At 36.3% G+C, this 27,985-nt stretch overlaps 1 protein-coding gene across 1 annotated transcript in view; it reads left to right on the plus strand.

The window, feature by feature from the left end:
• The first annotated feature begins 6,605 nt into the window (after positions 1–6,605).
• The window catches only part of LOC149798694 (calpain-5-like), a 61,474-nt gene continuing 40,094 nt past the window's right edge, over positions 6,606–27,985 (plus strand). The window contains exons 1-4 of the mRNA XM_089957534.1: positions 6,606–6,804; positions 9,059–9,242; positions 17,451–17,641; positions 26,722–26,799. Coding sequence (XP_089813660.1) covers positions 6,746–6,804; positions 9,059–9,242; positions 17,451–17,641; positions 26,722–26,799 — 512 coding nt within the window. The 5' untranslated portion in view covers positions 6,606–6,745. The remainder of the gene's footprint in view (positions 6,805–9,058; positions 9,243–17,450; positions 17,642–26,721; positions 26,800–27,985) is intronic.

A 27,985-nucleotide genomic window follows, 5' to 3' on the forward strand; every position in this document is an offset into this window, starting at 1 on the left:
ACATGCAGTTTTACTTTGCTGATATTTATGTTAACAGCCATCACTGTTCCTTTGTGCCTTTGTGCTTATGCATACAAAATTGTCATCTGATAAAAAGATAAAATGCAATTCAGTTCATCTGATCACATTTCAATGATGGAATGTTCCTGTGTTTAGATACAATACCGATAAGATTGATGGAGAAGAAATGGCTACTTTAACTTTAATATTGAATAATTTGATATAATGAATAACTCTCCTCCACACTACCAGGAGAGCTGTTTGCAGCTCTCCTGCACTTTACGAAACACAAGTCCTGACTAATGCACATTGTCCTGTTATATATATATATATATATATATATATATATATATATATATATATATATATATATATATATATATACACATTTTCTAGTTGTATATATCCACTAATACACATTGTCTAGTTGTAGATATATAATAATTCCCATTGTCTAGTTGTACATATACACTAATACACATTTTACTAGCTGTACATATCCACTAATACATATTATCTTTTTGTATTGATCCACTAATACACATTATCTAGTTGTACATGTACACTAAATTAAACACATTGTCTAGTTGTACATATATAATAATTCACATTGTCTAATTGTACATATACACTAATACACAGTCTAGTTGTACATATACACTAATAGACATTTTCTAGTTGTACATATCCACTAATACACATTATCTTGTTGTATAGATCCACTAATACACATTGTCTAGTTGACTTTACATGTATACTAATAGTAATACATTATCTAGTTGTACATATCCACTAATACACATTGTCTAGTTGTACATATATAATAATTCACATTGTCTAATTGTACATATCCACTAACACACATTGTCTGGTTGTACATGTATAATAATTCACATTGTCTAATTGTACATATCCACTAATACACATGGTCTAGTTGTACATATACACTAATACACATTTTCTAGTGGTACATATACACTAATACACATTGTCTAGTTAAACATACACTAATACACAATGTCTAGTTGTACATATACACTAATACACATTGTCTATTTATACAAATACACTGATACACATTGTCTAGTTGTACTTATTATACACTAATACACATTATCTTGTTGTATAGATCCACTAATACACATTGTCTAGTTGACTTTACATATATAATAATAGTAATACATTTGTACATATACACTAATACACATTGTCTATTTATACAAATACACTAATACACATTGTCTAGTTGTACTTATTATACACTAATACACATTATCTAGTTGTACATATCCACTAACACACATTGTCTAGTTGTACATATATAATAATTCACATTGTCTAATTGTACATATCCACTAACACACGTTGTCTGGTTGTACATGTATAATAATTCACATTGTCTAATTGTACATATCCACTAATACACATGGTCTAGTTGTACATATTGTTGTTGTTTTTGTGGGATTTAACGCCATTTTTCAGCACAAGATAGGCTATGCATGGCGGCCAGTATTAATGGTGGAGGAAGAACCCGGAAAAACCCCGAGAAGAACCACCGACCCACGAGAAGCTACTGGCAAGCTTTCTCACATATCCACATCGGCTGAATCCTGGACTCGAACCGACGCAGACAGAGGTGAGATGGCAGTGATCCGTAACGGAGAGCGCTTTAGACCACTCAGCGACTCGGGGCCCTAGTTGTACATATACACTAATACACATTGTCTTGTTGTCTAGTTAAACATACACTAATACACAATGTCTAGTTGTACATATACACTAATACACATTGTCTGTTTATACAAATACACTAATACACATTTTCTAGTTGTACTTATTATACACTAATACACATTATCTTGTTGTGTAGATCCACTAATACACATTGTCTAGTTGTACATATACACTAATACACATTGTCTAGTTGTACATGTATAATAATTCACAGTCTAGTTGTACATGTATAATAATTCACATTGTCTAGTGGTACATATACACTAATACACATTGTTGTCTAGTTGTATACTTTTTCTTAGTTATTCTTTTACATATGGAAATAATTATACATAAAAAATTATTTTCTTAGTTACTTTAAATCTTCAGAATTTTAAAAGAAGACTTTTTTCCTTCTGAAATCATAGAGGATACAAATAATATACAGTTTTGGTGAATTGAAAGTAGTACAAAGATAGGAGTATATGAAGAATTATTGACAATGCAGTATTTGTATGACTCAATTTGCCCTGCATGTATTTCAATTGTAAAAAAAAGAACCAGCCATTTTGGGGAGGTGGTTTTGTTTTGAAAGTAAATAATTGGATAATATAATTTGTAAAGTTTACAGAAACAACAACTTAAATATTCCCTCATTATATCACTGCATATGAGTCATACAGTATTCTACCTTACAATGAGACTTTGAATAAAGTGCAGATGATACATAACACTGTTTGTATTATAGTGTATAATTATGTGCTTTGTGAAGTTCTAACATTGTCTCAAGTGCTGTATAATAATGTACTTTGTGAAGTTCATGCATTGTCTGGAGTGCTGTATATGTGCTATGTGAAGTTCATTTTTTGGAGTGCTGTATATGTGCTATGTGAAGTCCATACATTGGAGTGCTGTATATGTGCTATGTGAAGTTCATACATTGGAGTGCTCTATATGTGTTATGTGAAGTTCATACATTGTCTGGAGTGCTGTATATGTGCTATGTGAAGTCCATACATTGGAGTGCTGTATATGTGCTACGTGAAGTTCATATATTGGAGTGCTGTATATGTGCTATGTGAACTCCATACATTGGAGTGCTGTATATGTGCTATGTGAAGTCCATACATTGGAGTGCTGTACATGTGCTATGTGAAGTTCATTTTTTGGAGTGCTGTATGTGTGCTATGTGAAGTTCATACATTGGAGTGCTGTATGTGTGCTATGTGAAGTCCATACATTTGAGTGCTGTATATGTGCTATGTGAAGTCCATACATTTGAGTGCTGTACATGTGCTATGTGAAGTTCATTTTTTGGAGTGCTGTATGTGTGCTATGTGAAGTTCATACATTGGAGTGCTGTATGTGTGCTATGTGAAGTCCATACATTTGAGTGCTGTATATGTGCTATTTGAAGTCCATACATTGGAGTGCTGTATATGTGCTATGTGAAGTTCATACATTGGAGTGCTCTATATGTGTTATGTGAAGTTCATACCTTGTCTGGAGTGCTGTATATGTGCTATGTGAAGTCCATACATTTGAGTGCTGTATATGTGCTATTTGAAGTCCATACATTTGAGTGCTGTATATGTGCTATGTGAAGTTCATATATTGGAGTGCTGTATGTGTGCTATGTGAAGTTCATACATTGGAGTGCTCTATATGTGTTATGTGAAGTTCATACATTGTCTGGAGTGCTGTATATGTGCTATGTGAAGTCCATACATTTGAGTGCTGTATATGTGCTATTTGAAGTCCATACATTGGAGTGCTGTATATGTGCTAGTGCTGTATGTGTGCTATGTGAAGTTCATACATTGGAGTGCTGTATATGTGCTATGTGAAGTCCATACATTTGAGTGCTGTATATGGGCTATTTGAAGTCCATACATTGGAGTGCTGTATGTGTGCTATGTGAAGTTCATACATTGGAGTGCTCTATATGTGTTATGTGAAGTTCATACATTGTCTGGAGTGCTGTATATGTGCTATGTAAAGTTCATACATTGGAGTGCTGTATATATGCTATGTGAAGTTCATACATTGGAGTGCTGTACATGTGCTATGTGAAGTCCATATATTGGAGTGCTGTATGTGTGCTATGTGAAGTTCATACATTGGAGTGCTATATATATGCTATGTGAAGTCCATACATTGGAGTGCTGTATATGTGCTATGTGAAGTTCATACATTGGAGTGCTGTATATATGCTATGTGAAGTTCATACATTGGAGTGCTATATATATGCTATGTGAAGTCCATACATTGGAGTGCTGTATATGTGCTATGTGAAGTTCATACATTGGAGTGCTCTATATGTGTTATGTGAAGTTCATACATTGTCTGGAGTGCTGTATATGTGCTATGTAAAGTTCATTTTTTGGAGTGCTGTATATGTGCTATGTGAAGTTCATACATTGGAGTGCTGTATGTGTGCTATGTGAAGTTCATACATTGTTTGGAGTGCTGTACATGTGCTATGTGAAGTTCATTTTTTGGAGTGCTGTATATGTGCTATGTGAAGTCCATACATTGGAGTGCTGTATATGTGCTATGTGAAGTCCATACATTGGAGTGCTGTATATGTGCTATGTGAAGTTCATACAATGGATTGCTGTATATGTGCTATGTGAAGTTCATATATTGGAGTGCTGTATATGTGCTATGTGAAGTCCATACATTGGAGTGCTGTATATGTGCTATGTGAAGTCCATACATTGGAGTGCTGTATATGTGCTATGTGAAGTTCATACATTTGAGTGCTGTATATGTGCTATGTGAAGTTCATACATTTGAGTGCTGTACATGTGCTATGTGAAGTTCATTTTTTGGAGTGCTGTATATGTGCTATGTGAAGTTCATACATTTGAGTGCTGTATATGTGCTATGTGAAGTTCATACATTTGAGTGCTGTATATGTGCTATGTGAAGTTCATACATTTGAGTGCTGTACATGTGCTATGTGAAGTTCATTTTTTGGAGTGCTGTATATGTGCTATGTGAAGTTCATACATTGGAGTGCTGTACATGTGCTATGTGAAGTTCATTTTTTGGAGTGCTGTATATATGCTATGTGAAGTTCATACATTTGAGTGCTGTACATGTGCTATGTGAAGTTCATACATTGGAGTGCTGTATATATGCTATGTGAAGTCCATACATTGGAGTGCTGTATATGTGCTATGTGAAGTTCATACATTGGAGTGCTGTATATATGCTATGTGAAGTTCCTATATTGGAGTGCTGTATATGTGCTATGTGAAGTCCATACATTGGAGTGCTGTATATGTGCTATGTGAAGTTCATACATTGGAGTGCTGTATATGTGCTATGTGAAGTTCCTATATTGGAGTGCTGTATATGTGCTATGTGAAGTTCATACATTGTCTGGAGTGCTGTATATATGCTATGTGAAGTTCATACATTGGAGTGCTGTATATATGCTATGTGAAGTTCATACATTGGAGTGCTGTACATGTGCTATGTGAAGTCCATACATTGGAGTGCTGTATATGTGCTATGTGAAGTTCATACATTGGAGTGCTGTATATATGCTATGTGAAGTTCATACATTGGAGTGCTGTATATATGCTATGTGAAGTCCATACATTGGAGTGCTGTATATGTGCTATGTGAAGTTCATACATTGGAGTGCTGTATATGTGCTATGTGAAGTTCATACATTGGAGTGCTGTACATGTGCTATGTGAAGTCCATACATTGGAGTGCTGTATATGTGCTATGTGAAGTTCATACATTGGAGTGCTGTATATATGCTATGTGAAGTTCATACATTGGAGTGCTATATATCTGCTATGTGAAGTCCATACATTGGAGTGCTGTATATGTGCTATGTGAAGTTCATACATTGGAGTGCTCTATATGTGTTATGTGAAGTTCATACATTGTCTGGAGTGCTGTATATGTGCTATGTAAAGTTCATACATTGGAGTGCTGTATGTGTGCTATGTGAAGTCCATACATTGGAGTGCTGTATATATGCTATGTGAAGTTCATACATTTGAGTGCTGTACATGTGCTATGTGAAGTCCATACATTGGAGTGCTGTATATGTGCTATGTGAAGTTCATACATTGGAGTGCTCTATATGTGTTATGTGAAGTTCATACATTGTCTGGAGTGCTGTATATGTGCTATGTAAAGTTCATACATTGGAGCACTGTATGTGTGCTATTTGAAGTCCATACATTGGAGTGCTGTATATGTGCTATGTGAAGTCCATACATTGGAGTGCTGTATATGTGCTATGTAAAGTTCATACATTGGAGTGCTGTATATGTGCTATGTAAAGTTCATACAATGGATTGCTAAATATGTGCTATGTGAAGTTCATACATTGGATTGCTGTTACAATGCTGTATATGTGCTTTGTGAAGTACATGCATTATCTGGAGTGCTCTATATGTGCTGTTTAAAGTTTATACATTTGAGTGCTGTATAATTATGTGCTTTGTGAAGTTTGTTCATTGGAGTACTGTATAATTATGTGCTATGTGAAGTTCATGCATTGTCTGGAGTGCTGTATATGTGCTTTACATTAGAGTGATGTATATTTGCTTTTTGATGTTCATACATTGGCTGGAGTGCTTTGGAAAGAACTTGAACTAAGATACAAACAAAATCCTTCCTGTCCTTTGTTGCCTGAATTTTCTTTTGGGTTAAAAATTCTTTCCTAAGTAAGGGGAAATTCATTATCAGATATCAATGTGTGATTGATTTTGTTGAATTGAGTGGTAACAGAATTAATCATATATGGGTTTATGATGATGGGGTGCAAACATTGAACTTTACAAATTGTATAATCTCTGTATTTTAATATTTTGATTTAGTTTGCCACATGATTTATAAAAAATTTCTCCATCAGATTATACCAGATTATGAGGAGCAGGAATGGAGTGATAAAAGCAAGTATGCCGGGATATTTCACTTCAAATTTTGGCGCTGTGGAACTTGGATAGATGTTGTCATTGATGACTGTCTGCCTACCAGAAATGGCCGTCTGATTTACATGCATTCCAAAACCAGGAATGAATTCTGGTCAGCACTTCTGGAAAAGGCCTATGCTAAGTAAGACTTCCAGTAGAGATTTGTTCTAGTGGAAAACTAAGAGTCATCCTTTCAAAGTAGTTAATTGCTACATGATTTCTGGCAGATATTTATTATAGTAGTAAAGCGAAAGACAGCCTTTCATAGCAGTTGGTCACTGCAAGACTTACAGTCAATATTTGTTCTAGTAGAAGAGTGAGATGCAGCCTGTTGTTATTCATTGCGAACTCAGAAGTCATGCTTTTAATGTCATGCCATGGCACTTTTCTTTTATTCTTGAGCATTGTGGTGATGAAATAGGTACCATTTATGTGTGTGTGTGTGAGAGAGAGAGAGAGAGAGAGAGCTTGCTTGGAATGGACTAGTAAACACTTGCTTATACACGCCTGCCTTAGTGTCCTAGAACTTCAGTTGAGTCTAAATCACAGTAAAAATAATATGCTGACCAATCAAAAGGCAGTATTTGTTGACCAATCAAAAGGCAGTATTTGTTGACCAATCAAAAGGCAGTATTTGTTCTATTGAAGTAAGATTTTTTAAGTGTGCAGTATATGTATATAACTAATTACGTTTAGTAAACTTTCTATGAAGATTGTTTCATGCCTCATTAGATATTAGTATACAGTGATTCTCATGCCTCGTTAGATATTAGTATACAATGATTCTCATGCCTCATTAGATATTAGTATACAGTGATTCTCATGCCTCATTAGATATTAGCATACAGTGATTCTCATGCCTCATTAGATATTAGTATACAGTGATTCTCATGCCTCATTAGATATTAGTATACAGTGATTTTCATCCTCATTAGATATTAGTATACAGTGATTCTCATGTCTCATTAGATATTAGTATACAGTGATTCTCATGCCTCATTAGATATTAGCATACAGTGATTCTCATGCCTCATTAGATATTAGTATACAGTGATTCTCATGCCTCATTAGATATTAGTATACAGTGATTCTCATGCCTCATTAGATATTAGCATACAGTGATTCTCATGCCTCATTAGATATTAGTATACAGTGATTCTCATGCCTCATTAGATATTAGTATACAGTGATTCTCATCCTCATTAGATATTAGTATACAATGATTCTCATCCTCATTAGATATTAGCATACAGTGATTCTCATCCTCATTAGATATTAGTATACAATGATTCTCATCCTCATTAGATATTAGCATACAGTGATTCTCATCCTCATTAGATATTAGCATACAGTGATTCTCATCCTCATTAGATATTAGTATACAATGATTCTCATGCCTCATTAGATATTAGTATACAATGATTCTCATGCCTCATTAGATATTAGTATACAATGATTCTCATGCCTCATTAGATATAATATACAATGATTCTCATGCCTCATTAGATATTAGTATACAATGATTCTCATGCCTCATTAGATATTAGTATACAGTGATTCTCATGCCTCGTTAGATATTAGTATACAGTGATTCTCATATCTCATTAGATATTAGTATACAATGATTCTCTTATCTCATTAGATTATTAGTATACAATGATTCTCATGCCTCATTAGATATTAGTATACAGTGATTCTTGTGCCTCATTAGATATTAATATACAATGATTCTCATGCCTCATTGGATATTAGTATACAATGATTCTCATGCCTCATTAGATATTAGTATACAATGATTCTCATGCCTCATTAGATATTAGTATACAGAAGAAAGACTTTAACCTTAAACAATTCTCCCACCAGATATTTAATCCAGTGGAAAGGAAAGAATGAATGATGCACAGTTTTCTTAATTCCTTCTTCAAATTGATGAATTAATTCTCAGAAGATAAAGATATCCAAAGATAGAACCTTTATATGCTAATGTCTTAAACTAGACTGGTTGTTTTGAATAGAACTTTTAACACATAATTGGCCCTATGATGCCAAGGAAAGGGGACACTCAGTGCCTTTGCCAAGAAAGCACTGCATCAGCCAGACTGGGTTGGTGCAGTTGGGTATCGAGTGATATTGAGTCTGTTACCATTAGACTGTGTCTGAAGATATACTCCCAACTAAGTGTTACTCAGAATACCATAAAAAACAAGTTGATTTTCAGCTGCAGCTCAAGCATGCATATTTGCAAGTATTTAAAAGTGCAAATTTGTGTCTGCTTAATTGTGTAGATTGCCCTCACTTTTTCCACAGACAATAAATAGTATGCAAATGAAAGTAGGTTTTGTAGTAAATGCTATTAAGTAGTATTAACATTTTCAGTGGGTCTTTTACTTTTTCAGATTATTTGGAGATTATGAGTCCCTTACTGCAGGAAATGCCAAGGATGCCCTGGTGGACATGACAGGAGGGGTGGGGGAGAGAGTGTCAATGGATGAGTGGAAGACAGAAGAACAGCGTACAGACCTGTTCAGAATACTGAAACATTCTTCAGAAAATAGGTCACTCATCAGTGCTTCTATAGCAGTGAGTTGCACTTACATTTTTTAAGGTCTCTCATCATTGCCTCAATAGCAGTGAGTTGCACTTAAATTTTTTTAAGGTCTCTCATCATTGCCTCAAATAGCAGTGAGTTGCACTTAAATTTTTTAAGGTCTCTCATCATTGCCTCAAATAGCAGTGAGTTGCACTTACATTTTTTTAGAGGTCTCTCATCAGTGCCTCAATAGCAGTGAGTTGCACTTAAATTTTTAAAAGGTCTCTCATCAGTGCCTCAATAGCAGTGAGTTGCACTTACATGTTTTTGAAGGTCTCTCATCAGTGCCTCAATAGCAGTGAGTTAGTTGCACTTACATTTTTTTAAAGGACTCTCATCAGTGTCTCTATAGCAGTAAGTTGCACTTAAGGTCTCTCATCAGTGCCTCAATAACAGTGAGTTGCACTTACCTTTTTGTATAGGTCTCTCATCAGTGTTTCTATAGCAGTGAGTTGCACTTACATTATTTTTATAGGTCTCTCATCAGTGCCTCAATAGCAGTGAGTTGCACTTACCTTTTTGTATAGGCCTCTCATCAGTGCCTCAATAGCAGTGAGTTGCACTTACCTTTTTGTATAGGTCTCTCATCAGTGCCTTTATAGCAGTGAGTTGTACTTATATTTTTTAAGGTCTCTCATCAGTGCCTTTATAGCAGTGAGTTGCACTTACATTTTTTATAGGTCTCTCATCAGTGCCTCCATAGCAGTGAGTTACAGTTTTATAGATTTAAATTTTTATATTTTACTTTATTTTTAACTCGCCTGGCCATAAGAATAAGTACGTTTATGGTTTGGCCATGCACCTGGCATGTTTTATTTGTCATCCATCAATATTGCCAATTTAAACTTATTCTAAAATACTGCTGGAATAATTCCTGGTGGGAATGTTCCTTAGGACATACTCTACGAAAATTGTTACCTAGTTATGGTATAGCAGCTAAATGGAAAACATATTTTAAACTTCCTCCCCAATATGACTCAAAGAGTTTTATCCAACTTGGTAGGAATATTTGATGGTACATGTTCTTTGAAAATTGTGTCCAGGGTGACTCCTGAGCAGAGGTCTGATTCTTCAGCCACCAGAATGAGTAAATTTTTAACAGGTTTGATTAGGAGTGTTTGTTAGGAAATGCTCTATCAGTTGTTTGTTAAGGTTAGGTTCCCAAGCAATGATGTGTCAATTGTTTGTCCTCTATCAGTTGTTTGTTAAGGTTAGGTCCCCAAGCAATGATGTGTCAATTGTTTGTCTAGGGTAGGTCCCTAAGCAATGGTGTGTCAATGGTTTGTCCTGGGTAGGTCCCCAAGCAATGGTGTATCATTTATTTGTCTATTGTAGGTCCCCAAGCAATGGTGTGTCAATTGTTTGTATAGGGTAGGTCCCCAAGGAATGGTGTGTCAGTTGTTTGTCTAGGGTAGGTCTGCAAGCAATGGTGTGTCATTTGTTTGTCTAGGGTAGGTCCCCAAGCAATGGTGTGTTAGTTGTTTGTCTAGGGTAGGTCCCCAAGCAATGGTGTGTCAGTTGTTTGTCTAGGGTGGGTCCCCAAGCAAGGGTGTGTCGATTGTTTGTCTAGGGTAGGTCCCCAAGTAATTGTGTGTCAGTTGTTTGTCTAGGGTAGGTCCCCAAGCAATGGTGTGTCTTTCTTATCAGCTTGATGGAAAAGCTATTTTTTTTTTTTACTTCTTGTTTAGAATGGAGGAGTCAGTTTTGATCAAACTTGGTAGGAATGTTTGTTGGGACATGTTCTCCCAAAATGTTATCCAGATTATCTCCTTTAGCATGGTTTGGCATCCTTACCTGTAAAAGACATTGAAGCTGTGGAACAAGAAGTCCGACTGCTCATCATCATTGCTTTACATGCCAACCTCTTCTCAATACCTTCTTTTAGTATGTTAAGAGAAGCCTCTTGAACATAGCTGCCTTTTGTTATGTATATTTGATTTAATTTAATTTTGTTTACTTTTAATTTTTTTTTTTTTTTTTTTAAATTTCATTACATGTCAAAATAATGTAATTTTGTTTTCTAGGAATTTGATACTTTCCAGAAAATTCAGTTTGACCTGACTCTAATTGTAAAAACCAAACTTTGTATCTTATGCTGACCTACTTCCTGACCATAATTCAGAAATCACTGACACAAGTAAACAACGTTTTATTTTTTTCGTATTCTTAGAGTAAAATGATTCGTTTTTGTCAAGGTCATGCTGGGACTGCATGTTTATTGTCGTAAATACTTCTCGAAAATTCTGGAGAGTTGACCCTCATCCGGGAATCTGTTTTGTGTTTCAAGTTACTGTATAATCTTTGTTTATAGAGATATTTCTCAGTTGGGGCTTTTTCTTTACACTGGAAAGTGTGTGTTTGTGACCAGTTTGGGAATAACATTTAAATTTTTATTTGAATTATTTGGTATTCAAAACGATTAATTCTTTTTCCTGGAAATATTTGAGTGCTCATACAGAATTGTTGGACAAAGACATTTATTTAAATTTTATTCTGAAATTCAAACACCAGAATATTATTGACTGTGGAATAAAAAATAACTGTAGATGATACAACATCATACTGACTACAGTATACGTCATCGCCTTCCATTTTGGATTCTTCATCTGGACTCAAACTTGAATTCGTTAGAACATTTCATTATTAGGACTTCTAAAATTTTATTCATGGATTATTCTTGGATTATTTTTGGATGTGATTCTTAAAACCATAAGATCTTATTTTTCCATTTTTACAGTGTTTTTCCAGGGAAATAAATTATTTGTTAAAGTTTTCAGAGCTTGTTGTTTTCTCTTTTTCTTTTGTTACTGTTTCTTCGAGCCTAAATATGTTACATAAGACCTTCAACACATGCTGGAAGCTGGCCAAGATAACTCGGCATGAACTTTTTCACATCCACAGTGACATTGGTTTGGACTTGTCAAAGGTACTACTCAGTCATAGTAAAGACCACCTTAGTGCTGCTTTACTTGAAGCTGAGAGTCTGTTTGGAGGCTTCATTCCTACTCTGACATCACAAGACTTGTTGGATCATCAACATAGATCCTTCACATCCACTCCAGGCCCATCATAGTTGACCAAGAAGCATGTCAGTGTGAATCACCATCAAGGGCCCTCTGCCAAGTTCTTCAAATAGACTCAGTCTCAGTCCAATATGCAACCTCAAGATGGACCTCCTTCTCCATCTTGGTCAAGCATCACAGATGATGGCTTGGTCCTTTCAATAGGAAACAAGGGGTACCAACTCCAGTTTTGCAAAATACCTCCTCTTTCAAGGACCTCCATCTTTCTTCACCAGTCCAATCTGGTGAAACTGGGGGAGGAAAGGAGCAGTCGAGAGGTTCCTGAACAATCATTCACCTACCTTCTATTCCCATATCTTCCTGGTCACCAAGAAAAGTGGAAAGTTTCACATTATAATCAACCTCTCCCATTAAACTGGTTACTTCTGGAAGAACCTTTCAAGATGGAGACCAATTCCTCAATCCAGTTGGGCAGTCTCCATGAACCTTTAGGATGCCCAGCTACACATCCCCATTTTCCTTCCTCACCGCAAATATCTCTGGTTTTGTTTAGACCAGGAAGTTTTTCAGTTCTGGGTCCTACCTTTCGGAATTTCTTCTGCACCCAGAGTTTTCACCCAAGTTATGGGAATAGTAGCAGGATACCTCCGGTTATGGGGAATGCCAATTCTCTAGTATGTGAACGATTCCTCCTACTTGCAATGTGGAAACCTTACAAAGATTCTCTATCAACCCTAACCATTCTAGGACCAGCATTTCATCACCATTTGCAGTGGTGGATGAATTGAGACAGATTCATGATCAGAGTCTCCATACATGCACCTGATCTCTTCCTTTCACTGACAAATCAGATTCTGATTGGGATGCTCATTTAGAACCGAAGGGCATAATTCTACAGGGCCTTTGGACCCTGTCCGAATTTTCCTTCCATATTAATAACCTAGAAATGAAGGCTGTATACCTAGAATTGCAAGGGTGCATCAACAGAATAAGGGGTCAGTGTGTAATGGTTTCCTCTGACAATACATACCTTATCTGAGAGGTGAAAGAGGCACACATGCCCCTTCTCTTCGTGTGGAAGTCTGGAACCTCCTGCTCTGGGCTACCTCAGAGAACATAAAACTCAGAGTTTGGCATATTCCGGACCAGAAGAATGTTTTGGTGGAGAGTCTTTCCAGAACTGGAAGAGCCACACTTACATAATGGACTCTGTTACAGAGTCCCTTTTCTCATTGTGGGGAAGTCCCCTAGTGGATCTGTTTGTAATTAGGCTCCATTTTACGTTTCTCCTGTCCTGGATCAAGGGGCATGGGCAGTGGATGATTTCAGTCTCCAGTGGGATCAGCTGATTCCTTACACCTTCCCACCCTTCCAGCTGATTCCTCAGTTCTGCAAAAAGTCAGAACTTTCACTGCTCAGATCATTCTGATAGCCCCTCAGTGGTCTCAGCGCTCATGGTTCAATGATCTTCTAGACCTGTTGATTGCTCAACCTGAGTCTCTTCCTCATAGGATGGATCTTCTGTCGCAACACCAGGGAACCCTCCTCCACAACAGCCCACACATTCTCCACCTTGATGCTTGGCTCACCTCAAGTGATCACTCTGCCAGAGCAAATTTTTGGGCAGAGATGCCAGTTCCATACATGCCAAGAAAGCTAAACAATAGCTATGGGTAAGTATTACATAATTAAAACTAGTTTTAGCCCCCCCAAAAAGTACATTTCTGCCACTTGGTGGAAAACCTATTTTGACTTTTTCTGTAGAACATAAATTAGAATTTGAGTCTATCAGTTACATCAAACCAAGTCTTATCAGTGAAACCATATCATGGGTGAAATGGGATAAATCCAGGCAGAAACATGCAAATAATCAAAGTGTTTCCAGATAATGTTTTAACCATTATGAAGGATGGAAATGCTAGTAGAGGAGTTATCAATACAAATGGTGGAAATGCTAGAGGAGGCATTAAAGGAATGATGGAAATGCAAGGAGACTTGAATAGGAATGATGGAAATGTTAGAGGAGGTGATGTATTTACATAAAACTCCATGGCTGATAAAAAAACTTAGCATGTTACAGACTGCAAATTGCAGAATCTTGTGGCTGAAAAAATTAAGTATTTTCACTCCTGACTTTGCCACTCATGAACGTACTGAATTTTCACTCACTTGATGAAATATATCCATTATTCACTCACTTCAAGCAAATATTTTCTGTGTACTCAGGATTCTTTCACATGTCCAATATAAATAATAAGGACTTGTGCATAGGATTATTTTACATGTCCTATAGAAATAATAAGGACTTGTGCATAGGATTATTGTACATGTCCTATAGAAATAACAAGGACTTGTGCATAGGATTATTGTACATGTCCTATAGAAATAATAAGGACTTGTGCATAGGATTATTTTACATGTCCTATAGAAATAACAAGGACTTGTGCATAGGATTATTGTACATGTCCTATAGAAATAACAAGGACTTGTGCATAGGATTATTTTACATGTCCTATAGAAATAATAAGGACTTGTGCATAGGATTCCTTTACATGTCCTACAGAATAATGGATGACTTGAATAAACTTGACAGGTCATTACAAATGTCACTGAACTGTAACAGAAGTAAATATATCATTCTGGCAGTGAATTTTAACTGATCTGATATTGACTTCTTGCACTGTATTTTATCTGATGTTCCAGTGTATTTTACCTGATGTTGATTTCTAGCATTCTACTTTAACTACCCCCGATATAGACTGCAAAATCATAACAGTAATCCTAACAGTAGGACTGGACAGGGCAGTTCTGACAAGACCTAAGTAACCTCATAGTTTATCACAGGCCATCGCAAATGCACAATGAACCATCAATATACAGTAACATCATTGACCTAGTTTTGGTAAAAGATCCATCCATGGTAAAGGCATAAGTTAGTATTGCTGGTTCCAATGGCAATGCATTGGTTATGACAAAGTAGACAGTAAGGATCGTTATGTGTAAAAATGATATGAAAATGCTAGATCTATTCCAAAGCAGACTGGGACCAGATTGATTCATATTCAAAGCAGATAACCTACAAGAGATATTTTTTCATTCAAAACAGGTGTGAACCAGTGCATTCTCTTTGCAACATACCTAGAACATCAGTCAAGAAAATCACAGCTACAACATTCCCTTTAAATTTTTAAACTAAGAACTCTTTTGATTCAATTCCAAGGTAAGAGAAATGATGAGACATAAATAAGATTGATTTAATCGGACACATAAATCTCCTCAGTGGAATAAGTAAAGACATAGCTGGAACAAGTGCAAGTTTGAATTTAAGAGCACAGAGATAGATTAGAAATTAATAATTTGTTAACTTAAGAACCTTATATAAAAATCTCAGACACAATAAAATGACCTGGACTTGAGTAATTTCTAAGGTAAATTTCCATTCAACTCTTAAAGTAGGTCAGGTCTGTTTGCTTAAATTTAACCAACATACTGACAAAAATCAGGTACACCATAGAATTTCCAAGGGAAAAGCCAATGTCCTGAACTCAAATCCAAGGAGACATCGTATTTATAAATGATCATTATTTTTAAGTATAATCTACAGTCATGGACAAAAGTTAGTAGTGTAATATGTTGTGTACGAATTCTTGGACAAAATTTAAACACAATATAGATATAAATAATGCCTGTACATATAACTGTATTATTGCAATTGCATTTAGAGTTGAAAGTTTTGAAAGTTTTAAGGGTATCTCAGGACAGGATGACTTAATCTATACAACAATGCACTTTTATGACTTCCCTGTACAGTGTTATCATGGTGAGAGATTTTAAAGGTTCATTCCTTTTAGCTCAGTTGACCATAAGGCCGTGTAAGGCCAGGTAGGTAGATGGGATAACCCCATTTCCATCATGTGTTGTCTGTTTTGTGTCCTTTAAAAACTGCTGGTTCAAATTCTTAGAGATCAGTGAACCAGTTTCAGCCTAACTTTGCAGACAGCATCCTGGCATCAAGGATTTTCCCGTTTTTGCAGACAAAACCAGTGGACCCACAGATATTTCTACCATTACTAAAAATATAAACTTTAAATTACAAATTCTCGAAAACCACTCACCAGAATTTGATCAAATTTGACAGAAAGTGCCATAACACAGAGGGCTTAAAATGTATTCAGATGATGCTGATCTGCTATCAAGCATGGCCACTATTACTAAAAGTAGAAAAACTGATCTGCCATCAAGTATGGCCACCATTACTAAAAATAGAAAAACTGATCTGCCATCAAGCATGGCTGCCATTACTAAAATAGAAAAACTTTCAAGTGACTTAGTATTCTTCTCAAAAACTACACAATAGCATTTGAACAAATTTGACAGAAAACGCCATGGCATAGCAGTCTTTTGTATTGATACAAATGATGCTGAATCACAATCAAATATGACTACCATTACTAAAAATAGAACAACCTTTAAACTGTTTCTTCTTAAAAACCACTCTTCAGAATTTCACCAGCTTTAATATAAGTATCCAGGCATATAGACTTTATTTCTTTTTATAAATCATACTAAATTGAGAGTTAGCCACTATTACAAAAAATAGGAAAACCTTTTAATGATTTCTTTGAAAGAAACTAGTGGAAAATTACCAAATTTGACAAGATATTTTCAAGTTTGAAGGCCCCTAAAATTTATACAAATGAGGACAATTCACTATCAGATGCAGTGACCATAACTAACAGTAGAAAACTGTAACAACATCTTTTATCTATATAATTTTTTTTACAGAATTTGATCAACTTTTCAACAAAAATTCTGGCATTGAGTCCTTTCAGTTTTGGGCAAATAATGCCATCAGATATAGATAAAGATACCAAAATTAGAGAAACCTTTAAACAGTTGTTTTCATGACATATATAGTCAACAGTATTGGAAGAAAGTTCTGCAGAAAGCATCCAAATGACCCAAATTTCTTAGTGAACTTCATTGCGTTTGGCAGATGTCAGGCAGGTGGGCAATCTGAAGTCCACTTTGGCCTCTTGTGTGAAAGCTATCAAGTTCTACTTACTTTCTTGAGAAGCACATGTATATTAAAATTTAAATTTGTATGGATTATTTAATTTAATCCTCAACGGAAATTTACAGGTTGAACTGCTGATCATTGGTTACTATTTCCAGGCAACAGCTAATGACCTTGAGGATGTGTTACCTTGTGGCTTGGTCAAAGGTCATGCTTACAGTGTGACAGCTGTCAAGAAGATCAAGCTAGGGACGGGATTATTTTCGCTGTTCAACAGGGAATCACTTCGTATGATGCGCTGTAGAAACCCCTGGGGAGGAACAGAATGGAATGGTGCCTGGAGTGATGGGTAAAGGAGCTTTTCAACTTGCCACATTAAACATTAATTTCTATATTTCTTGGGGTGGGAGATGTGTTTTTTTTTTCTTCTTCTCCCATAGAATGTTACAGCATGTGAATATAGTTATAAGTGCCATTACAAGTGTTTTAATTTGTCTTAGGATTTGTTCCAGTGTCTTGATAGTTTTTTTGTTCTGCTTCCTTTTATAGCTCACCCCATTATAACACACTTTGCTATAATGCAGTTCTAGTTATAATGTGGTAATACTATAGAACCTATGGCCAAAATTATGAACATCTTTTTACAATAACTACAGTCGTCAGAAGTGTGTGTTTGTGTGTGTGAATTTGGATTTTTAACGTAGCTTTAACAATGATTCAGCTATATCACTACGATGTCTGCAGTGTGGCAGTTTATAGTGATGTCTAACACTGGGGCATCATGCCACAGACATGTAGCATCATGTCCCACCCAGTCACATTGTCCTGACACCAGGCTGACCAGTCCTTACACTAACCTTAATGCTGAGCAGGGCAGCTGCTAGTACCATTTTATAAATCTTTGGTATGACACGACCAGGGTTCAAACCTGCAACCTTCCACATCCAAGGTGGATACTCTAACCATTTAGGCCACTGGAGCAGTTTTACAGTCTCGAACTGAACTCTGATTAGCCACTACTGTATCAGACGTTGTCAGATATTGTATTCCTAACATGAAATGGCACAATAAAGTAATGATGTCTCTAATAAGAGGTTTGTAATGGGTCTGTGTGATCTATTGTTTTTGGTAACAGGACATATAAATTTTGTTTAGCACAAAATCCACTCCAGCTCATCAAGTACATAATCTCTGTAAACACGATTTGCTGACCAGTCTGTTGTATATTATTGTTTATTGATAATTGGTCAGCAGCAGGTCACTAAATGGATGAGCAGCGGTATGTCATGTACATGGTACTGCTTTCTTTGGTCTAGTGCTGTCCGAGTGTCAGTAAGCAATGACCTTCAGTAACCTGATCTTTGGTACCTGTCTGGCAAAACTAGTGATATGAGTGCTGCTGTGCAGTCCATAGTGCATTATTCCAAGAAAAGATAAACATATTCTTTGAAAGATAAGCTGGATGTTTCAAAGTGGAGAGGATAAAGAAAAAGACCTGCCATCACGCCATGTGTTGCTATGATGGAAAATAGCTCTGCACACCATGCTATCTCACGGAATTGCAGCCATGGATCATCAAGAATATGTGGTGGTGTTGATAAAGTAGGCATATTTGTACTTTGCAAAGTTGCTGAACAAAATCAAATTAATTTGTAAAAACATTTAAGGCCTTTTCAATTTCTACACATGAAGCTGATTCTCCATCAGATATGGATGCCACTTACTAAGTAAGGAAAAAGCTTAAAAACTTCTAAGAAAAACCAGTTGACCAGAATTTGACATATTGGACAGAAAGCAACAAAGCATCAAGACCTAAAAGATTGTACAGATAATTTTGGTCTGCCATGAAATATGGCTGCTATTTCCAAAATAGAAACACAATGAAACTCCTTATCCTCAAAAACTGCAGAACATAATTCAACTGAATATGACAGATCATCCCATGGTAATGAGTCTTTCAAGTTCATTTAATTGATGCTGAACTTCCATAAAATATGTCTGGTGTTACTAAAAACACAAAATACTTTGAATAACTTTCTGAACCAAAAGTTGAGAAAATGCTTAGGAAACACCAAAACCCAAAACACAAATCTTTAAAGAATTCATTTATCAAAAAACCTGTGAACAAAGGGGTAGGTACTGTAATGGGTAGGTAATGTAAGGGGTAGGTACTGTAATGGGTAGGTAATGTAAGGGGTAGGTACTGTAATGGGTAGGTAATGTAAGGGGTAGGTACTGTAATGGGTAGGTACTGTAAAGGGTAGGTACTGTAATGGGTAGGTACTGTAATGGGTAGGTAATGTAAGGGGTAGGTACTGTAATGGGTAGGTACTGTAATGGGTAGGTACTGTAAAGGGTAGGTACTGTAAAGGGTAGGTACTGTAATGGGTAGGTACTGTATGGGGTAGGTACTGTAATGGGTAGGTAATGTAAGGGGTAGGTACTGTAATGGGTAGGTACTGTATGGGGTAGGTACTGTAATGGGTAGGTAATGTAAGGGGTAGGTACTATAATGGGTAGGTACTGTAATGGGTAGGTAATGTAATGGGTAGGTAATGTAATGGGTAGGTACTGTAATGGGTAGGTACTGTAATGGGTAGGTAATGTAAGGGGTAGGTACTGTAATGGGTAGGTAATGTAATGGATAGGTAATGTAATGGGTAGGTAATGTAATGGGTAGGTACTGTAATGGGTAGGTAATGTAATGGGTAGGTACTGTAATGGGTAGGTAATGTAAGGGGTAGGTACTGTAATGGGTAGGTAATGTAAGGGGTAGGTACTGTAATGGGTAGGTAATGTAATGGGTAGGTAATGTAATGGGTAGGTAATGTAATGGGTAGGTACTGTAATGGGTAGGTAATGTAAGGGGTAGGTACTGTAATGGGTAGGTACTGTAATGGGTAGGTACTGTAATGGGTAGGTGCTGTAATGGGTAGGTAATGTAAGGGGTAGGTACTATAATGGGTAGGTACTGTAATGGGTAGGTACTGTAATGGGTAGGTAATGTAATGGGTAGGTAATGTAATGGGTAGGTACTGTAATGGGTAGGTAATGTAATGGGTAGGTAATGTAATGGGTAGGTAATGTAAGGGGTAGGTACTGTAATGGGTAGGTAATGTAAGGGGTAGGTACTGTAATGGGTAGGTGCTGTAATGGGTAGGTAATGTAAGGGGTAGGTACTATAATGGGTAGGTACTGTAATGGGTAGGTACTGTAATGGGTAGGTAATGTAATGGGTAGGTACTGTAATGGGTAGGTAATGTAATGGGTAGGTAATGTAAGGGGTAGGTACTGTAATGGGTAGGTACTGTAATGGGTAGGTACTGTAATGGGTAGGTAATGTAATGGGTAGGTACTGTAATGGGTAGGTAATGTAATGGGTAGGTAATGTAATGGGTAGGTAATGTAAGGGGTAGGTACTGTAATGGGTAGGTAATGTAATGGGTAGGTACTGTAATGGGTAGGTAATGTAATGGGTAGGTAATGTAATGGGTAGGTAATGTAAGGGGTAGGTACTGTAATGGGTAGGTAATGTAATGGGTAGGTAATGTAAGGGGTAGGTACTATAATGGGTAGGTAATGTAAGGGGTAGGTACTGTAATGGGTAGGTACTGTAATGGGTAGGTAATGTAAGGGGTAGGTACTGTAATGGGTAGGTAATGTAAGGGGTAGGTACTATAATGGGTAGGTAATGTAAGGGGTAGGTACTGTAATGGGTAGGTAATGTAAGGGGTAGGTACTGTAATGGGTAGGTACTGTATGGGGTAGGTACTGTAATGGGTAGGTACTGTAATGGGTAGGTAATGTAAGGGGTAGGTACTATAATAGGTAGGTACTGTAATGGGTAGGTACTGTAATGGGTAGGTAATGTAATGGGTAGGTAATGTAAGGGGTAGATACTGTAATGGGTAGGTAATGTAAGGGGTAGGTACTATAATGGGTAGGTACTGTAATATGTAGGAAATGTAATGGGTAGGTAATGTAATGGGTAGGTACTATAATGGGTAGGTAATGTAATGGGTAGGTACTGTAATGGGTAGGTACTGTAATGGGTAGGTGCTGTAATGGGTAGGTAATGTAAGGGGTAGGTACTGTAATGGGTAGGTACTGTAATGGGTAGGTAATGTAAGGGGTAGGTACTGTAATGGGTAGGTAATGTAATGGGTAGGTAATGTAATGGGTAGGTACTGTAAGGGGTAGGTACTGTAAGGGGTAGGTACTGTAAAGGGTAGGTAATGTAATGGGTAGGTACTGTAAGGGGTAGGTACTGTAATGGGTAGGTAATGTAATGGGTAGGTACTGTAATGGGTAGGTAATGTAATGGGTAGGTACTGTAATGGGTAGGTAGTGTAAGGGATAGGTACTGTAAGGGGTAGGTACTGTAATGGGTAGGTACTATAATGGGTAGGTACTGTAATGGGTAGGTAATGTAATGGGTAGGTAATGTAAGGGGTAGGTACTGTAAGGGGTAGGTAATGTAAGGGGTAGGTACTGTAATGGGTAGGTAATGTAAGGGGTAGGTACTGTAATGGGTAGGTAATGTAAGGGGTAGGTACTGTAATGGGTAGGTACTGTAAAGGGTAGGTACTGTAATGGGTAGGTAATGTAAGGGGTAGGTACTGTAATGGGTAGGTACTGTAATGGGTAGGTACTGTAATGGGTAGGTAATGTAATGGGTAGGTACTGTAATGGGTAGGTAATGTAATGGGTAGGTACTGTAATGGGTAGGTAGTGTAAGGGGTAGGTACTGTAATGGGTAGGTAATGTAATGGGTAGGTAATGTAATGGGTAGGTACTGTAATGGGTAGGTAATGTAATGGGTAGGTAATGTAATGGGTAGGTAATGTAAGGGGTAGGTACTGTAATGGGTAGGTACTGTAATGGGTAGGTATTGTAATGGGTAGGTAATGTAAGGGGTAGGTACTGTAATGGGTAGGTACTGTAATGGGTAGGTAATGTAAGGGGTAGGTACTGTAATGGGTAGGTAATGTAATGGGTAGGTACTGTAATGGGTAGGTAATGTAAGGGGTAGGTACTGTAATGGGTAGGTACTGTAATGGGTAGGTACTATAATGGGTAGGTAATGTAAGGGGTAGGTACTGTAATGGGTAGGTAATGTAAAGGGTAGGTACTGTAAGATTCAGTTTCTGCCCATAATCAGGTCAAGATGAAACTTAAAATGTGCCCCTCTCCCTTCCTTAATAATGTATTTAATTTTTATCTAGGGCTGCTAGAGATAAAAAGCTATTGTTATAATACTTTGTACTTTTGTGGCGCATAAAGTGAGGGACATAAAGGGTGAGTTAAGAATACAGTTTGTCATTAGTTTTCTTTTTGTTAAGGATGAGCACAAATGAGAATATGTTTGAAGTTTCCATATGTGTTAGATGGTTTTAAAAAAGTGTCTTGTGTAAAAAAATAAAACATGTTCTCAATTGTGCTGGTAGTTTTTGAGGTCTTTGAAGATGCAGCAATTTTTTTAAAATTTGTGGGTTTTGACAAACTTATGCCCATTTACTTAGGAACAAAATAAAATGTTTATTTCACAGTGTTTCTCTATATCATACTTTTCCATATTACAGTGGACATGTAGTCAAAAAATGTTATGCACTCATTGTTGCAGAAATTTCAGTTAGATATAGTTAATACTTGACAGTTATAGAGATGCTGATTGACTTAAATTTTCTAATTTTTCTAATTATTCATGCATACCTTTTTATTGAGTAAAAATATGAATTTGATTGTTGCATGTAGGCCACCTTACGTTTTTAAAAATATCTCGAATTTTAGCACAAAATGGCCATCTTATACCAATTGCAATGTTATGAGCACATTCCTATCACATAATACCAGACAATTTAAATAAATCAATTGCAGTTTTAAGGTTTTCAGTGTTGATTTCAGATCAACTACTTTTTTGAAAATTTTTAATTCTTGGGCCAAAAAAGCCATATATTACTTTCCCTTTCTATGAGAGCCTCTTTTTGTGAGGACCTTTGAAGTTACAAATAATGCTGTTCATTGATCAGATATGGTTGCTGTTACTAAAATTAATATTGGCATGCATGATAATAACCCAGATTTCTTTGCCAGCTGCCCTTGCATTTGGCATTGAGGGATATATCTTTCATGTAATTGATATCAGGCATATATGGGCTTGCATTTGGCATTGAGGTAGACATCGTTCATATATTAATTGATATCAGGCCTACATGGGCCCTTTCATTTGACATTGAGGTAGATGTCATTCAGGTAATTGATATCAGGCCTACATGAGCCCTTGCATTTGACATTGAGGTAGATGTCAGTCATGTAATTGATATTAGGCCTGCATGGGCCCTTGCATTTGACCTTGAGATAGATGTCATTCAGGTAATTGATATTAGGCCTACATGGGCCCTTGCATTTGACACTGAGGTAGATGTCAGTCATGTAATTGATATTAGGCCTACATGGGCCCTTGCATTTGACATTAAGGTAGATGTCATTCAGGTAATTGATATTAGGCTTGCATGGGCCCTTGCATTTGACATTGAGGTAGATGTCATTCAGGTAATTGATATCAGGCCTACATGAGCCCTTGCATTTGACATTGAGGTAGATGTCAGTCATGTAATTGATATTAGGCATGTATGGGCCCTTGCATTTGACATTGAGATAGATGTCATTCAGGTAATTGATATCAAGCCTACATGGGCCCTTGCATTTGACACTGAGGTAGATGTCAGTCATGTAATTGATATTAGGCCTGCATGGGCCCTTGCATTTGACATTGATGTAGATGTCATTCAGGTAATTGATATCAGGCCTGCATGGGCCCTTGCATTTGACATTGAGATAGATGTCATTCAGGTAATTGATATCAAGCCTACATGGGCCCTTGCATTTGACACTGAGGTAGATGTCAGTCATGTAATTGATATTAGGCCTGCATGGGCCCTTGCATTTGACATTGATGTAGATGTCATTCAGGTAATTGATATCAAGCCTGCATGGGCCCTTGCATTTGACATTGAGATAGATGTCAGCCATGTAATTGATATTAGGCTTGCATGGGCCCTTGCATTTAACACTGAGGTAGACGTCAGTCATGTAATTGATATCAGGCCTACATGGGCCATTGCATTTGACATTAAGGTAGATGTCAGTCATGTAATTAATATTAAGCTTACATGGGCCCTTGCATTTGACATTGAGGTAGATGTCAGTCATGTAATTGATATTAGGCCTGCATGGGCCCTTGCATTTGACATTGAAGTAGATGTCATTCAGGTAATTGATATCAGGCCTGCATGGGCCCTTGCATTTGACATTGAGGTAGATGTCATTCATGTAATTGATATTAGGCCTGCATGGGCCCTTGCATTTGACATTGAGGTAGATGTCATTCAGGTAATTGTTATCAGGCCTGCATGGATGCTTGTATTTGACTTTGAGGTAGATGTCATTCAGGTAATTGATATCAGGCCTGCATGGGCCCTTGCATTTGACATTGAGGTAGATGTCATTCAGGTAATGATATCAGGCCTGCATGGGCCTTTGAATTTGACATTGAGGTAGATGTCATTCAGGTAATTGATATCAGGCCTGCATGGGCCCTTGCATTTAGCATTGAGGTAGATGTCAATCATGTGATGATATCAGGCCTGCATGGGCCCTTGCATTTAGCATTGATGTAGATGTCATTCATATGATTGATTTCAGATCAACATGGACCTCATGTTTTAACTATTATTATATGCTAATTGTTTTCTCCATTAACTTTACATTGTCAGAATCATGCAGTATTACCTGATACTGAACTCATGCACAAATACACAAGTCATATTGCATTCATGTGCCTAAAGGAACTACTTTCTATTGTAAACAAACAATGGACACAGGTGCCAACACTTTTGATTTGTAAACAAATCATGTACACTCGCGTAGTTGCGTTTTACGTTGTGGTTGTTTAAATTTGTTTCTGAATGAAGTTAAGCAGATGTTTCATGGACTGACACATGCCACGTTAACTTTTTTGATAGAATGTTTTGGATTTAGGCTAGCTATACTACAGATGCAAGAAAGGGTCCTTACAAATAACATACTAGTGACAAGGCATATACTGTCTTCTTTAGCTGGTGATAAGAATGACAAAATAAATATATTTACAGTTGTACATCCTGAATTTCCTCAAAATGTACTTTCTTAGTTCTGCAAATTTGAATTACATGAGCCATGTCATAGGTTCTCAATCTTGATTACACATTTCAAAATTGTACTGTAATCTTGAATATAAGTGCAGTTACATCCACCTTGCTGCACTCAAAATGAAATAAGCATTAAATTCTATAGCGTCTTTTTGATAATTGCAATTGAAAGACTTCATATTATTCCCACATTATAATTTCAAACATTCAGTGACAGAAACATAAACACATTTGCAGATGTCAACGCGCTTCTCCCTCGCTTCTTCAATCCGATATATTTAATGTGGAATTGTCACATATAAATCCAGTCCATAATCACGAAAGTTCGTAGAATCGGAAAAAATATCAAAATCGTTTCATTCCAGATCAGATGGAAAAGTTGTTGCAATGCACATTCATTCATAATATGACTCCAAATTTCAATTTTAACTAGACACGCCATTTTCTTTCGAGAGTTATGTTGAGCGCGTGTTTAAGTTCAGATTTATCTGGGCGGAGTTACGTGTGCCGTAATAATGTTGATGCGTAATGATGAATCTGCGCTGGTATATTTAGTTTGGAATACAGAATACATTCAGTTACTTTGTTTCTCGTAGTGTATTTTGTTAATATAATTAAGCATTAGGTAAAGTAAAAAATGAGCATATAATAAAAAGGTTACTGCATTTGTATGGAAAAATATGACCTCGTTTTTTCGGACGGATATACTGCACTCCCAAGGTCATGCAGTGTTTCCATTTGAAAAACTCATTCATATTTTCCCATACAAATGCAGTAACCTATAATTCTGGTGCAGTGATATTGCACAATAATGTCAGAATTATCAGTTGTTGTATTGTTATGATAATTTTGTAATTTATTAACTGCATGGTTGTGTGAATGTGATGTAAATGGGTATAAATGTGGTTTTTGGTCTTTGTTTTTAATGAGGATTTTTTGCCACTGTTTCTGATTATATATCTATACATCTGATTATGAAAGAAGCAAAACTTAAAGTCAGGATATTTCAAAGAAACTCCACACACACGATACCAGGTATGTCTGTAGGGAAATTGTGAAATCCTGACAATACATCAGTAAAAAAAGGTAGGATGAAGTTATCAATGATGCTACAGTAACATACTTCAGCATACAGTCCTTATCACATTTATAAAATCAACAGTAGGCAAATAAATAAATAATTTCAGTCAGTTGTTATGCCTTTATATAATTGTGTTTGTATTTGTATTTCTAACTGTAGGTCTCCAGAATGGAAGAAAGTTAGTGAGAGTCAGAAGAAAGAGATGGGTCTTACCTTTGATGACAATGGAGAATTTTGGTAGGTATAGAGCTTCTGTTTGTGATTTAATTCATGCAGACCATACTATAAGACAGTATACTATTCATGTTATGATAACAATGATCCCTGTTATAATTATAATATTCATGTAACCATAACAATGATCCCTGTTATAAGTATGCTATTCATGTAACCATAACAATGATCCCTATTATAAATATACTATTCATGTAAACCATAACAGTGACCCTGGTTATAAGTATACTATTCATGTAAACCATAACAGTGATCCCTGTTATAAGTATACTATTCATGTAGCCATAACAATGACCCTGGTTATAAGTATGCTATTCATGTAAATCATAACAATGATCCCTGTTGAAAGTATACTATTCATGTAAACCATAACAATGATCCCTGTTGAAAGTATACTATTCATGTAAACCATGACAATGATCCCTGTTGAAAGTATACTATTCATGTAACCATAACAATGATCCCTGTTATAAGTATACTATTCATGTAGCCATAACAATGACCCTGGTTATAAGTATACTATTCATGTAAACCATGACAATGATCCCTGTTGAAAGTATACTATTCATGTAACCATAACAATGATCCCTGTTATAAGTATACTATTCATGTAGCCATAACAATGACCCTGGTTATAAGTATACTATTCATGTAAACCATGACAATGATCCCTGTTTTAAGTATACTATTCATGTAAACCATGACAATGATCCCTGTTATAAGTATACTATTCATGTAGCCATAACAATGATCCCTGTTATAAATATACTATTCATGTAAACCATGACAATGATCCCTGTTGAAAGTATACTATTCATGTAACCATAACAATGATCCCTGTTATAAGTATACTATTCATGTAGCCATAACAATGACCCTGGTTATAAGTATACTATTCATGTAAACCATAACAATGATCCCTGTTTTAAGTATACTACTAATGTAACCATAACAGTGATTCCTGTTATAAGTATACTATTCATGTAAACCATAACAATGATCCCTGTTATAAGTATACTATTCATGTTAACCATAACAGTGATTCCTGTTATAAGTATACTATTCATGTAACCATAACAATGAGCCCTACTGAAAGTATACTATTCATGTAAACCATAACAATGATCCCTGTTAGAAGTATACCATTCATGTAAACCATAACAATGATCCCTGTTATAAGTATACTATT

Source organism: Sinohyriopsis cumingii, chromosome 5 (genome assembly GCF_028554795.1).
Source record: "Sinohyriopsis cumingii isolate HCF-2022 chromosome 5, ASM2855479v2, whole genome shotgun sequence".
NCBI classification, from domain to species: Eukaryota; Metazoa; Mollusca; class Bivalvia; order Unionida; family Unionidae; genus Sinohyriopsis; species Sinohyriopsis cumingii.